The sequence below is a fragment of the Antennarius striatus genome, chromosome 4 (genome assembly GCF_040054535.1).
Source record: "Antennarius striatus isolate MH-2024 chromosome 4, ASM4005453v1, whole genome shotgun sequence".
NCBI lineage: Eukaryota > Metazoa > Chordata > Actinopteri > Lophiiformes > Antennariidae > Antennarius > Antennarius striatus.
Genome location: NC_090779.1, coordinates 20,150,959 through 20,166,835, shown reverse-complemented (window position 1 = coordinate 20,166,835; position 15,877 = coordinate 20,150,959). Strand labels below are relative to the sequence as shown.

At 39.1% G+C, this 15,877-nt stretch overlaps 1 protein-coding gene across 1 annotated transcript; it reads left to right on the top strand.

Moving 5' to 3' along the window:
* The first annotated feature begins 8,453 nt into the window (after nt 1-8,453).
* Nucleotides 8,454-14,668, top strand: LOC137593939 (neuroepithelial cell-transforming gene 1 protein-like). Its single transcript, XM_068313066.1, has 12 exons — nt 8,454-8,705; nt 9,941-10,007; nt 10,206-10,265; nt 10,864-10,971; nt 11,070-11,237; nt 11,321-11,383; nt 11,477-11,573; nt 11,655-11,731; nt 11,847-12,104; nt 12,252-12,422; nt 12,525-12,711; nt 13,732-14,668. Exons 1-12 carry the CDS (start codon nt 8,560-8,562, stop codon nt 14,061-14,063), a joined length of 1,734 nt encoding a protein of 577 aa, XP_068169167.1. The 5' UTR covers nt 8,454-8,559; the 3' UTR covers nt 14,064-14,668.
* The last annotated feature ends 1,209 nt before the right edge of the window (nt 14,669-15,877 follow it).

The window sequence follows — 15,877 nt, the reverse complement described above, 5'->3', positions numbered from 1 at the left end:
GATATTAGGTGGACTAACGGACGAGCGGACAGACAGATGGACAAACACACAAACACTGACAATTACATTACATCACCGCTTTGAAGGGGGATGTAATAAGTTGCTTAAAAGTTGTGTGTGCACAATGAGTTCATCTCATTCAGCTACAGGTATATCATCTTGAAGTAGAGGTACTGGTTGCCATGGTGACAGCACCTGCTTTGTGTTCTCTGGCTCCAATAGAGAAAAATATCTAACCTCCATCTCAAGAGTAACAGCAAAAAAAAAAGAGAAAAAGTCCCTTCTGAACTAGAGTAAAACCTAAACAAATTTTCCTCCATTTCCACATCGAATTACAGACATATAGAGACAACTGTTGGAATTAATTTAACTCATCCATCCATCATTCAATCCATCATTCCGTCCATCCATCTTCGACCATGTATCTGGAGCTGGGTCACAGTGGCAACACTCTCAGCAGGGATGCCCACACTTCCCTCTCCCCAGACATCTCAATTAGCTCTTCGGGGGGTGTCCTGAGACATTTCCAGGCCAGCTTTGACCTACCCTGAAAGATCAGAGCTATGCACTTGTCAGGTACTACTTTCAGGGTACTCTGACCTACCCTTCGCAGGATGTTGCAGTTTCTTATTTTCTGTTGTATTTAATTCCTGTGTAATTTGTCTGTTTATTTACTTTTGTCTTCTCTTCGGTAGATTTGTTGAAATATTTTTGCTGTTCTTCACCTTTACTAGCTCTAGTCTCCTAAAAACCTTTTGTTCTTTTGTGTGAATATTAACCTGCTTCTTGTCATTGCATTCCTTTTGTTTTCTGACAATTCAAACATTTAGATTTCAGGATATATTCTTACTAGAAACCAATAAATATTCAATGAGCACAAAGAAAAAGAGGACCATCTGTCTATTTTCTAGTTCCACATGGAAAATTCAGTCTCTGCAACCTCATCACCCACTTAGTGTTTTTAGAAGCATCCCAAAATTACACAACTGTCTGTAGACTGAAGTATTACACATGCTGTTCACATTGTAACATTAAAAAAAACATGATTTCAAGGGAAATTTTCTTTTACTGTTGGTGCAGAGTGTGTGTATATGGCTCTGGTGACATAAACAATGATGCTGGAGCTACATTATGTTAATCAAATGTTTGTCCCTTGAAAGAAAATGTTGTCATAATCAAGTTCTTCACAGTTTAATTTGTAAGTTCAGTACAGACTGTGCAGTCACAGTGTGCATTTGCGTGTTTCTGTGCAGGAGACTAAATGACGATAAGATCAGTCTTGAAATAGATCGTGTCTTTGTGCTGGTTGTCAGAGCTACACAAAAAAGAGTGAAACGAAGAAAAAGGCGGAAAAATACAGAGAGCAACCAAGTGAGAAGAGGAGGGAGAGTCTTTATCACAGACTCGTCCTCTGGTGAGGATTAAAACATGTGAGAAGCTGGATTGGGATGCTTGTTAAAGGCTGGCTGGGAGCATCTTCAAGACGCTTCCCTTGCAATGCTGCAGCTGTGGATCCCCATGCAGAGTAGCAAAGATGCATTGAAGGGAGCGGGGGAAGGAGGTGAGATGTCAAAGGAGAGTGTAGTAACAGTGCTGGATGACTGACAGCAGCATCGCAGTGTGGATGTATTGTGATGATGGTGGGAGGGGGTGAGACCAGGGTGAGAGGATGATGATTCAACACTCATATCCACTTCCTGTGGCATCTATGGTATGGACGCATTAAAGGCAGAAGAGGTGGCGACTCATCTTGTGGTTTGGCTGACTCACCATACAGCACCGGATACAGGGAAAGGAACCATGTAGTGGGTGATAGTTGTCGGCTTAGAGTCTTTGTGTGTGTGTGTGTGTGTGTGTGTGTGTGTGTGTGTGTGTGTGTGTGTGTGTGTGTGTGTGTGTGTGTATAATTATGTTTCCCGTCAGAGCAGAGGAATGCAGGGTCAGATTCCGACTCCGTGAGTCGTGCCCTCTCACCTGTCATTACCACACGGATACTATTTCATCCTTCTATTTGCCCCTTAGCCAGGAATTCCCCACTTTATGTGGTGTGACAGGAAGTTTGAGCGAGATTTGTATAAGGCGTGTTTTTCTGTTAATAAGTGAATGTATGAAGTCAAACAAGTATGTTTCTACTTTTCTTGTACACAGATTTGGAGGAGCTGTAATCCACCTGAATGAGGGAAGCAAAGGAGTGATACTGCTGCGTGGTGTTTTCACTGCATTGTAATTATTGCTTCTGTAAAAGCGTGGAGGAGACAAACCAGGAGGATTTGTGAAGGAAGGAGTGACGGATGCTTCGTCATGCTGAGAGTGTAATATTTGCTTGTGAGAGCCAGAGAGCTGCTGCTGTAAATTTCATTTCCTGTATTCTTAAATCAAAACTCCAATCTTCATCCTTTATAACCGTATACCTTACTGTAAATATAGATATTAACAAAATGCATCTGTGTGGGAGCTGGTGTTGACTCACAGTTACTATAATGACTCTGACAGAGCAATGGATGAACAGCTCACACTGCCTGTAAAGGGCAGGAAAAGAGAGGGGAGGGGAAGAGGGGGGGGTGTTGTGATCTCCCTGGCATCTCCATCTCTTTACTGCTCTGGCACTCATACACTCACAAACACACAGTCATGGAGAGAAAAGACAACCCTTGGGACTTCAGCACCTCTGGTGTACTATCATACAGTACGCCATACAGAATGGGAACAGCGTACATTCACAGCAGCGATCGTGACGATTTCTCCAGGGAGGAAATAAAGCATAGTGTGGTAGGTGATGAATCATTTACAATAAGGTTTATGTTTATCTCTTTAATGATGTATATATTCATTTTTTTTATTATTCTGCATTGGGGGGAAATTGGGTTAAAATGCACACACAGATACAGACAGTAGTTTCCTTTTGAGACTAGTTTTGTCAGTCACCTGTAGCCATACCAGTTGGGTTTTTTTAAAAAATCCATCTTGTCAAGGCTTGTTTGGCTGTTTCACTTGAATACCGTATCAAGAAAAAAAAACAACAACTCTGAATGAATGACATTGTTTGCAGGTTGGGATGAAATGAACCCTGATCTTTACAGGAGGTTCCCCTTTAGGTGACTATTTTGAGATATTAGATGGAAAATGATAAGCTGTAGTTTTTCTATTTCTCCGTCAAAACTTTCTCACTATATCGTGATGCTATTTAGTGAGAGTTACATTTTCAAGGCTTGATTTCTTTCATACCAAACTGAGTACAGGAGAGTCCATACAGCACTTCCTGTCTTTATGTTGTGCTCTTGCTCTCAAAGTGCTGCACATGTCTGCACCAGGTGACCACACCTGGATCCTGTCCCACATTGTTGTGGGTATCAATAGCTGTAGGACACACTCCATGCACACCTTATTCTGTCATTTACATTTTAATGAAGGCATCCTTAGGCAGCACAGTCACCGTTTGTCAGACAAGATGATGGAGGTCCTGGCTAATTAAATAGAGTCTTGCAAGGAAAATCCTCTGGTTAGTCAACTTCAAACTATCACATATGTTGACAAAAGTAGATTCATTTCTAATTTAATTAACATTCATCTTCCACCATCGCATTGCAGACACAGATATGTGTTTCATAAACAGGAACCTGTCCAACAGCGGCTCAGCGATTCCTCCCACTCGACACAAAAATCACAAGGGTTACTGTTTTAAGCAAGGGAAGTAGCGCTGCTGTCGTGACATGTGACACACATCTCAGTTTTAGAGTTGACGTAGACATTTCAGTGTCTCAAAGGTTTGAGACAGTCGCATTTCCCCTAACTGGTCAAATACCCAGAACCTTACTGGGTTTCTGATCCAAACAGCCTCCTGTAGATTCCTGCCACACTTGTATTAGTAAAGATGTATTTCCAATTAAAATAAATCAAGAGCAGCCAGTTAGTCTAACTGGTCTTAAAACTACAACCCCTGGGAAAATCTCTGTCTATAGGTACGAAAATTCACCATCACTATCTCAAAACCTCACTGAATATTGTTATTTTGACCTTTTGGTTTGTAAAATCAAATAAATATGTACCGCTTTCATCAATGAGTTCCAGGTTGTAGTCTGCATGTTAAGTGCATCTTATTTTCTGCTTGCTATAACTTTATATTTTTTGATGCACAGTTGCAAAAGTGGTTTCATTCTCATTTCTTGACTCTAAGAAGTGAGACTAATGCTTTCACCTGAAGGAGGCAGAACTACATTGTAATACATGTCTACAAAATATGACTTTTTATTGGATAGTAGTCAAAATGGTCCTCCGCAAATAACTTCTTCATAATCACTTCAAGGCGTGGCGTGTTACTCTCAACTGCTGAATTGAAGTTTAATCCAATTCACATGTCAATACTCCACCCAAAGCCTCACTGGGAACCAGGAACAGGAAACCTTTTTCCCAGATTCAATCTCTCCTTCCTTCCTCATCTGCCTCATGAGCACATGACTGCAAATATTCGTGGAACTGTACCTTCTTCCGTTAAAGATAATTGTTCCGTATGCCCTATAGATGTGAACCGAGTTACAAAAGTTCAGCCTGACACATGAAAGTGAAGCCGCAACGAGAGACGCCACCCTCAGGAAGAGCTCAGGGGACAATAAGTTCCTACCATTATATACTGCTCTATGGAACAGTTTCCAATGTCTTCCGCTCCTCTTCCTCGTGGTGACTCACAGATTCACTCCTATTCTGAATTCTTGGGTGTTTGGTGACTACAGACAAAAATATTGGAAGGAAAAGAACTGGAAACTACAGGTTGTTTGGATTCCTCATGGGGTCTTAGTCATTTAGCTGTGACTCAATCATTATCCCAGTTTGTTGATGCAGAGCACTTATCATAGAACCAAAGGAGGGTGGAATTTAATTTCCTCTCTCTTAACTCATCCAGGCTTGGTTTCGTCTGATGTGATGAGATTGCACTGTGACAAATCTTTCCCTTGATTAAAAACATGTATTGTCCATATCTTTTTTCTCTCTGCATGATTACGTAGATGAGATTTAGAGTGTGGATCTGACAGTAATAAAAAGGAAGAGGGGGTGTGATGAGCACTGTAACAAACCTTCATCCTCTTCAGCTGTCACTTAAACGAAGCCCTCTGAGAACCCATGGGTCACAGGTGGATTAGACCTTATATACCTTTATGTTACACAATTAATACAAACAATCCCACACTCATTTCTACAGTTCATGTTTGGTTATTCATTTCTCACTTCTCCAGCCTTGAGGACTTTTTACACAGAAATTGTGTAATAATGAAGATCCTTCTCTACACCACCTTTGTTAAGTTACAGTGAAAAATCCAATGGTGGTATAACGCCACGTCAGTATATGATTTTAAAAATATGTCATCATTTTGCAAGCAAAATAGAAATATAACTCCATTGGCTTTAAGTATAAAGCTTCACGTAAGTGTCAGTGTTCTTTTAAACAATTACCTAATGTGTTAATCATTCACCTTCTTTTATATAGATTTCCATCGTCTTTCCTGGTTAAATAAAGTCTGTTATCATAACTTTATCATCTTTTCCTGTCTACCACCTCACCTCGCTTGTTCTCATTGCACAGAGGATGATTGACCTTGACAAGGCTGTGTAAAAGAGGTTTAGGTTGGATTAGCACAAAACATGGGAGCCGACAGCAACAAAATGGCTAAAAACAATGTAAATTACATTTAGAGTGTCACTTATTTTTCCCTTAACCTAAAAGTTTAAATATGCGTCTTTGATGAGCTTGATCATTTCTGATTTCCTGGATGTATTATATTAGAGTCTGATTCAGTCCAAAGGTTATGAATCTGTCAACCAGCACCTCTCAACCTTAATAATTAACAGCATCTTTGTTTGATCTGTACAGAACACACATTGTAAAAACATTTTTGTGTAATATCCCCCCACCAACCCCATTATTTTCCACTCTGATTTATGAAAGATTAAATTTTTTATATGTTATTTGAACATGAATCTTTAAAGTGGATTTTTGCGCCTTCATTCAGTTTTTTTTAGTTTACATTTCTAATGTTAAGCTCAGCAAGTTCATTGCTGGCCTTAGCTTCATATTTAGCATTTGTGGGAAATGTCTTCTGATAGAAATCCAAGAAATTAAATAATCGATCATCTTTATCATCAAAAAGTTAATTCTTTGGTGTGAAATTCTGTGTCAGTCTAAATCGTGTTATGACTTGTGTTTGTGATTCTTCTCAAGCTGCTGACTGATCGATGCAGATAACTGGAGTACCAAGAGACCCCAAGAGGTTGCTTGTAAGTTTTACACATTCTGTCTTTACAATAATATCCCTTTGAATGTTCTGAGGTTCACATAAATCTGGATGGTTTGTCTGTCTTTCTATGTAACCACACCCTCTGCTGTTCGTTTATAGAACTGGCCGGTCATGCTGTGAGAAGAGCAAATACTGTAAAGGAAAGCTGCCCTCTTCAAACAACTTCACATACATCTGCAACCTATTAGCAACACGATGCTCACTGTGCATGTTACACAATGTGAAGGGTTTCCTGTTCGGTATCTAACATGCCTTGTGTTGCACACTTTGTATGTCACACTGCACCCAGAAACTGGTTTCATTTGGTGACATAGATGTTTGTACCTTGTCTCTAGCACCACATGAAATCAGCATTTTGGGAGGTGGATCATCAGCAGTACAGAGTGTTCATGAATAAACTGAAATGTGTTCCAGTGATGCCAATAAGTAGGTCATATCTGTGTAAAATACTCTCGTTCTTCATTCACTAAATGATCGCAGCTGCTGTCCTGTTTCTTGTTATTTTTCCATCTGCCTGTGACTCAGCCATGTATTCTCCATGAATACTTTCATAATTATTATAGCTTTGATGTTGAATATTTTTTAGATACTTAAACTAATCTATATAATTTCTGATCAGTAGTTTTAACTGGTAATTTAGAGTTAAAGGTAGCTGCACTGAACAGTCTTATCTTAAATTTCCCTAGATGAGGTCTCTCAACAGCTTCTGACACCTTTCAGCTCCATACAAACATACATGGATACATGTACAGTATGTATGTATGTATGTATGTATGTATGTATGTATGTATGTATGTATGTGTGTATGTATGTATGTATGTATGTATGTATGTATGTATGTATGTATTATTTTGTATGTAATTATGCACTTTGTTTAATTAAATGTGTATGGCCATGATAACGAGTTCTTAATCATTTTAAAAGCACCTATTGCACAGAAAACACTTTAATTCATATTAAACAGCACTCAAGGAGATCAAACCTCCCACTACACACCTGAGTTTTTCTCTTGTGTTGTTGCACTTAAAATCAGTAATAACCCTCAAAATTCAACATTATTTGGAATTACAAATAACTCCAAACATTGACAACTGTGGCAGAATCATCCCACAGAAGGATGAAGTCTTCTAGTCTCTATCTACCGTATATATTCAGAATGCACCCCGTCAAGATATACATGTATCAGCTGAATATTTAAAATCTGAGCTCTAATTTATTTTTTTAATTATTTGAAACATTTGTCTCAATATGTGGAAAAATATGAAACACCATAAACTAAGTGTGAAAAAGACAAAAACGCTGAACAAAGTTAACATTCATAAAAACAACATTTGGACAAGGTTGATATAGCGGATTTATAAGGATGAAATTTGTTGTCTATTACTATTTCTGTCCTAAATTAATTCCAGGTGATGTAAGTGTATGATAGAGGAAGGACCACTTAACACTGTCTAAGTGATACAATGAATTTATATGTATACAGATATCATATGTAAATTTAATGACCAATTATATTTTCATCATATTATTTTATTACAAATACAGGTACTACTATACTAAATGATTATTAACTCATTGACGTTGGTGCGTTAAACATTCAAATCAAGTGAATAATGCTTATCACAAATTCAAGAGGTTGTCTTTTCCGTTTTTGGAAATGAAAAAAAGGAATTCTTGAGAAATAACAATGAAGAGAAGCAACAGTAAAAAAAAATAAAAATGAGGCAACAATACTAACATTGCAGTGATATGAGGGCTAGTATTATATGTATCATATGTTGTTCATCCAGATTTTTTTAAAATAAAAGATGACCTTTTTATCAAATAATTATTTCTTTATGAAATAAAAAGCTTGAACCACGTGTCTATCTAGTCCAAATAAAACTACTTCATCTCTTCCCCATATTCCGATCAAAATGATCAGTTTGTGTTCCATTGGACGCAGCATTGCTTACTCCTCTAACATACTCTACGTCTGTAAATCATCATTTGTTCAACAGATCTCCTGATTTCAATTTTCCTCACACAGTAAAAACATAATGAAGTTATATTTCTCTTTGGCTCCTCCCACCTCATGGTAGCCTAGCAGCAAACCTCTGAGGGCTCTCTTGATTGGTCCATTTCCAATAATCCGCCATATTCAAACTTCCGCCGTACTATGCGAACTGTTGTCACTGACCTTCTCCTTTCTTTTGTACACTTCGGTTTTGTTGTCTGTTTTGTGGAATTCGTTATTTCTTCACTTAGCATCTAAAACCGATCCTCATGCAAAATGGAAGAAATTGAAGAGGTAAATGAAGGGCCTGTGGAATATAAAAAACATAAACTGCGTAGAATGACATCGAGGACTTCCATTACCAGTATCAACAGCGTTGCAGAGCCCTCTCCACGAACTCTCCGGAGAAACAACTCCAAGAAGTAAGTAGTTCACATTAAGAAGTGTTATATCGTTATATGTAATCATTTATAAAAAAAACCATTTTTAAAAGTGATCGCGATTTTATTATATTTCGAGCGTTATCTTATCAGCAAACCGTGACGGACAGGCCCGGTATTAACAGGCGTACGATGCGTTCAAGTGCAACTCTTATTATCGAAAAACACAGACATGTTTATTTGCATTCCTTTTTATTCAAAAAATAATACATTCCAGTGTGATATCAGTTTTCTATTGATCTAGTAAATACACGATAAATACATAAAAGCAGGTGACTTATATTGTTTGTGGATACTGTTGTCTAAAACGCTCTAAATAGATTTTGTCATTTGAAATAGAAAAACTGTTGTGAAATTATCCGTGCTTTGTGATGATTTACTCATGGACCTTCAGACAATTAACTACACAATAGGTATCTCAAATTGGAGGCACAAATAAATGACATCATCATACTGATTTTCACGTTTCTTCATCGGCCTATGATTCACACAAATGAAAATTGTTGCCACTAAAAAGGCTGCATTGTTAAACCTGTACTGCACCTTTATTTGTTGTTGCAACTCTAAAAATGTACTGCAGCAAATAACATTTATAACTTTCCCTTGTTTCTTTGTTTGCCTTTTGATTTTCTTGGAATTTTCTTTTGCCACTCTCTATTTTCTTACTTCCATCATGGCATGAAAGCATGACTACAAGGAGTGGGCTGTGCAGCAATGAAGTCAGCTGACCTTGGCCTTGAAAGCCTTGGGGTGTCATTCACTAAAAAGTCAACATTTAAACTCTGTAGCTGCATTGTTTTGCCGATACAACGGATTATTATTCTGCAGGGAGTACTCCAGCTCCTTTATGGTGTAAAATATGAGTGTCCCTCTGTTGACACACACACAGCCAAAGAGCATATATCATATAAAATGCGTAAATGCATTCTCCTGGTTATGACCATTGTCATAACCTAGCCACTGAAAAACCACCAAGCGGTAGTCATTGATGTTTACATGAAGCTCTGTTGCGCTTGTATACCATGACTTTGTCTTTGTAATGAGTTTCAGCTTCTACCGTCTGCATATATTCATACTAATTCTGACAACTGTTATGGCGTATCTTATGCAGAACATTTACAGACAGTAAAAAATAAGCCAGGCTAAGCTATCACACCACTTCAAAAATTGTAGATAGGAATGGGTTTTCACTGATTATTTTTTCTTCTTTGTTGTAGACCTCCACTGCAGAGAGGAAGCTCCTTCACCTTCCTCACTCCTGGGACTCCGTGGGACTTTAGTTTAGTGAGTCAATATGAAAACCAAAATGCCATTTTATTTCATTTATACAGCACGTGTCCATGCACCTGTCATGTGATAAAAGAAAAACCTGACCACCATATAAATATCAGTTGTATGTTTGTGATGGATTGCTGCAATATGTGGTGTGAATTTTCATCAGATCGGTTTAAGTAAGTAATGTGTTTTCTTGTGTCAACTCAGAAGAGAAAACGCAAAGAAAAGGAGGACGACACAGTCAGTCTTTCCAGCTTTGACCTCAAGGTGAGAGGGAAGGCAGTTCCCTGTCTGTTTGCTTCACGTCTTGTTTAGTGTGGCACCCTTAAACATGTCTCCACAGAAAAATGTGCCTGAATTCTCTTGTGTATTATGAACTCAGTAAAATCCCACAAGCCTTTATAATGACAGGCAGTGTTTGTCAAATGGTGACAAAAAGTCTGACCCACATTGTCCCCAGAATTGTCACAGTCTGTCTTTTTTGGTTCACTATAGTTTTTCTATAACTCCAATAGCTTGCACTTTCATTTGACACTATTACAATATTATCAAATTTAGTGAAGTGAATAATGTCTGTATAAAAAATATTGTTTGGATTTCTCATCAGTAAAAATCACCAAAAAGAAAAACAGTGCTATCAAATATTATATCATAATTTAAGGAGATGTGACCAATAAGGAAGGGATTATTCAATTTCTGTATTTGAGAGGTGTTAATTAAAATTTAATGCTATATTTTTGTAGTTAATTATCTTCCTGTATTCAGGTAGTTAATTTTTGCAATGAACAATTTCACATCACTGAAGTGTCATTACATTATCACAGTCTACGCCTCAGCGGTGCTGAAGACTTTCTTTGATTCCCAGGAGCCCAATAACAAGCGTGTGCGATCACTGGCCAAAGTTTCCTCTCTTGTAAACTTAATATCTCCTTCAAAGACTGGAGCAGTTCGACGCTTTGGCCAAACCATCCAGGTAAATATCACACTCTTGTGGTACTTGACGAAATATTTATAATGCACGTTTTAATGGGATGATACAGTGTCTGACTGGAAATACTTTTCTATTCCTAGTCAATGTCATTACGTGGCGATACCAAGTCACCGGGGATGTCTCGTAAAGCCAGCAGCAAAATGGCAGGTCCCACTCCCACGAAACGAAGAAACAGCACGCTGTGGTCGGAGACATTGGACGTCCATCAGAAGAGCACGTTCTCCACCAAAGAGATCAAGAGACAGGAGGTTTTTAACTTTGGTCTTTTTAAAAGACTTTGTCTTGTTAAAAATACATAAAAAGTTAACTTTCTCTTGTATTTCTTCGCCAGGCTATTTATGAGCTTTACAGAGGCGAACAGGATCTCATTGAAGATCTCCAACTTGCAAGAAAGGTTTGCGTTTTTTATTCAAAATTGTGCAAAAAAATTCAAACACTTTTGAACTTTGTTTCCTTAGTACTTATATTGCGACTTTTTCCCTTTCAGGCTTACCATGACCCGATGTTAAAACTCTCCATTATGACGGAGGAGGAACTAGCTCACATATTTGGGGACCTTGATGCATACATCCCATTGCATGAGGGTACGCTGCATGTTGGCTGCTGTATTAAATTTTTGTCAATACTCACCAACAAATGTTGCTGACAACTATATTTATATACAGACTTACTGATGAAATTGATGGAGGGAACCGGTCCTGACGGAACAGTCGCTGAGATTGGACAGATTGTTATACACTGGGTAAGCATGTTAACATACAAACACATGAGAAGAGTATGTGTGTGGATTGCTGTTTTACACATTTCGTCTTCCAATATAACCTATTCCAGTAAAATCCGTTACTCTATCTTCTTAGCTGCCGGGTCTGAATGCTTACAAAGACTACTGCAGCAACCAGCTTGCAGCCAAAGCCCTGCTGGACCAGAAAAAGCAAGACTGGCGGGTGCAGGACTTCCTGCAGCGCTGCCTGGAGTCCCCCTTCAGCAGGAAGTTGGACCTCTGGAGTTTCCTGGATATTCCGCGTTCACGTCTGGTGAAATATCCACTGCTGCTGCGAGAGATCCTGAGACACACTCCACCCGATCACCCAGATGTAGCAACACTGGAGAAAGCTGTATGAGATACACCTTATGTACTTTTACAGTTTCAGTGTAGCTGATATTTAACTGCTGAATGTTCTAAAAAACATGATTAATCTATTATTTTGTTTGGGGTTTTTTGCCAGATAGCACAACTGAGAAATCTTTCTGTATCTGTTCAGATCATTATAATTCAGGAGATCCTATCTGATATCAACATGAGGAAAGGAGAGTCTGAGTGCCAGTATTATATCAACAAACTGGAGTATCTGGACGATAAGCAACGGGACCCGCTCATAGACAACTGTAAGGCCCTACTTTGTCATGGAGAGCTACGGAACAAGAGTGGCTCGGTGAGAACATGAACTATCTAGACGTAAATGAGATCATTAGCTACGTGTCCCTTGCCTTGTACTGAAATTATTTGCACTCACCGTTAAAATTGTACTCCACAGAGGCTTCATGTATTCCTCTTCTCTGAGCTCTTAATCTTAACACGACCGGTGACCCGAAATGATAGGAGCTGCTACCAGGTGTATCGACAGCCTATCCCCGTTCGAGACTTAGCTCTAGAGGAGGTGTTGGATGGAGAGATCCGTATGGGAGGGTCCTTCAGGGGAGCATTTACCAATGGAGAGAAAGGTGGGTTGGGCTGCACTCCACCTACTGCCTATGCTGCTGCTGATGTGTAGTCATGCTGAAACATTTTTATTATAGACACTTTAATCATGAACCCTACAATTTGAAATCACATTGGTGTCTAATGAATAGGTTTTATCTTTTAAATTCATCTGTCTCAATATTACAGGAAGTGAGAAGGCAATTCCTGACTCCACCATTTTGATATTGATCATGCCAAATTTTACTTTTTGGGGGTTTTTTTTCCTAAAAATGTGTCACCAGTCTGCTATTTTCTCAGAAGCTACAGACTAGTTAATGCATAATAGAAAAATATGTTTTTTTCAAAAAACTCGGCCCCATCTGAATCTTACAGGAAATTAGAAAAGTGTTTCAGGAAGTGGATAAAATATGATAACTCCACCTCTGTAATGGGCTGTTTGCCAGATCTAAATGGGTTTTTGTTTAACCTGTCTGCCGAGTTCCCTCAGTTGCTAGTAATTAATGTGCAATAGACCTAGAAGACCTACCTCACAGTTGTAAAGGAGGAGAAAATAATTGCTATGCTTTGTACGTAATCCTGACAACAATCATAAAGTCTGTGTCTGAGGTAACCTATAATTATTTGATAAAGACAATCGTTGGTTGTGTCCTCAGGACAAAATAAGGGCATTATCACATTCTTTAGATGGTTTTGGTTTCTAAAGTGCAGCTAGTACATTGCTCTTTGAATATGACGTGAGCTGTAGGGATATTCACAGGGCTTGACAAGACTAAGGTTGGTAACTACGTCCTTTACCACAATCAAAAAGAATTTTTTACGAATGCGAAAAACAAAGAGGTGAAACGCTGAGCAAAATACATAAACAAACATGAAAACATTAAATACAGAATATGTGCAGTGTTACTGATGGGGGGATGGAATGGTATGACTGATGCTGTTAATATCAGAGTTCCCAGAACCTTTGGAGGAACTAGTGCATTGGACTCTTGGATCCTAGGTTTTCTCTATTGACCGTATTTCTTTTCCTTTTGTGTCGCCAGCTAAGAACGTTTTTCGTGTGAGCTCTTTGGATCCATCCCATGGCCAGTCCCACACCCTGCATGTCAACGATGTCTACCACAAGCAGCAATGGCTCAACTCTCTACGCACTGCGATTGCCCAGCAACAGGGAGCTTCACCTAAGGTTCAGCAGGGAGGAGCTGTCCGAGCCAAGCGTCATTCCCCCATGATCTCAGCCACCACCCACGACAAGGAGACAGATGAGAACTGTCCACACGGCCCTGGCCCCAAACGGAGGCCACAGACACTCTCTCAAACCAGACTGGATAAGAAGTTACAAGGGTCGCTAAGGAGGAAGGAAACTGGAGTGTAGCGTTAGGGAGTGACTCAAAGGTTTACAAAGGGTTCCTCTTGGACAGACTCGTGGGCCACACATGTCCCGTCTGGTCTTGTGTCTGTTAGTGAAATTATTTGCAACCACTTTCTTTGTGCTTTTGCTTTCATTCTATAGCTACACAAAAAATCCAATCATGCCTGTCCAAATGTAAGTAAAATGTAGTCTTCAACAAGTGTAACTAGTTTACAAAAAAGGGCATGACATTGTGACTGATAAGTTTTGTTTACTCCTTCCAGTTAAATGATTGTTGAAATAGAATTTTATGTATCTACGATAAACTTATGCCACTTGTTACTCATGAAATTCTGCTTCATCGTCCATTCCAGTGTTTTTGTTGTTGCTCAAAATGTCAATGTATCTATGTTGTTCCTGGTGTCTGAGCCAGAATAAGAGATCATGAATCTGAATAATGATGACATCCCTCATTGTCTAAGCAGACAGTCTTTAAGTAGGTCTGAAACTATTTCACAAGAAATTTAAGACAATGAGCAGAACACTAGGAAGAAGACTAACTAGAGACAATAAGGTGAAGTCATTTGTTGGAGAAAATGAATAGTGTTCTAGATGTATTCACTGAAAAGTGTGAATGATCAAAAAAATAAAACTTTTAGTTTGTACTTTTAAAAGAGTCCTGAGTCTGATTGACTAAAACAACACACCAGCATTGTCTCACTTATACATTGACCTCACACATTTCCTTTTACTGTTGACAAAACTGTCGCCAGGGTGTTGCAACATTTGTCAGACAAATAGAAGCTGGAGAGTTTACTCCCGGGAGGCATGGTGGTGCAGTGTTAGCGCTGTCACCTCTCAACACGGCGGGTTAGAGTCCCGCTCTGTGGGGAGTTCGCATGTTCTCCCCGTGTCCGCGTGGGTTCTCTCCGGCTTCCGGAGGATGATTGGCCAGTCCCAAATTGCTCGTGTTTGTATGTCTTTGTATGTGGCTCCGCGGTGCACTGGCGTCGTGCCCGGAGTGTCCCCCGCCTCACGCCCTATGCCAGCTGGGATAGGCTCCAGCTCCCCGTGAACCGCTACAGCAGATACAGCGGCGGTACATGAAAATGAATGGAATGAATGAGTTTACTCCCTTCCACATAGTGCATTGAAAATATCTCAGTTCATTAGATAAAAATAAGCTACAGTAATAAGTTCTTGAGTTTTTAACTTGATTATATACTGTATTACAAAGTCACTTTGTACTAGTATGTTATTTTCAGTAGAGATGCATGTTTGATTTTCTTCTCTTTGCAGTTATTGATGTTAGATCCTGATGACTGTTTATATGTAGGTCACCCATAATATTTGTACATGTCCTTGTCTTTATAAAGTTGACAATTATCAGTCTGGTGAGTTTAGTTGCAACTTAGCACTCCAGATATAAAAGATTACTACACGACAGTCTTTTCAGACTTGTTTTTGTTGTTGAATTTTTTTTCTGAGATTTGTTGTGGAGTCTGGTGGATTCTAATGTCACATTTACCTGCCCCACAACTTTCCCGCTCCCAGCATGCCCTAGTACTGGCATCCTTCCACACATAGCTTTACTCCTGCAGAATGAACTCCCTCACACTCTGTAAGTTACAGAATTATATTTGCGAAGGACCTGCCTACCTGTAACCTCATTAAGCAAAACATTAATGATGAGTGGCCAGATCTTAAATAAGAAGTGCCTTGAAATCAACCACCAATCATAGTGACCCCTTTGAGTACGGGATAGAAATGTCAACACAGTACTCTCACTTACAGTAATGTAATCTTGGAGTTATTTTGGGAGTGTAGTGTTGATATTA

What these genes read in the sequence shown, in the direction of transcription:
- LOC137593939 (XM_068313066.1), top strand. Translation starts at nt 8,560, where the DNA reads ATGGAAGAAATTGAAGAGGTAAATGAAGGGCCTGTGGAATATAAAAAA. An exon ending in TTTCCAGCTTTGACCTCAAG is followed by an intron (nt 10,266 to 10,863) that starts GTGAGAGGGAAG and finishes TTTGATTCCCAG; the next exon opens with GAGCCCAATAACAAGCGTGT. An exon ending in ATACATCCCATTGCATGAGG is followed by an intron (nt 11,574 to 11,654) that starts GTACGCTGCATG and finishes ATTTATATACAG; the next exon opens with ACTTACTGATGAAATTGATG.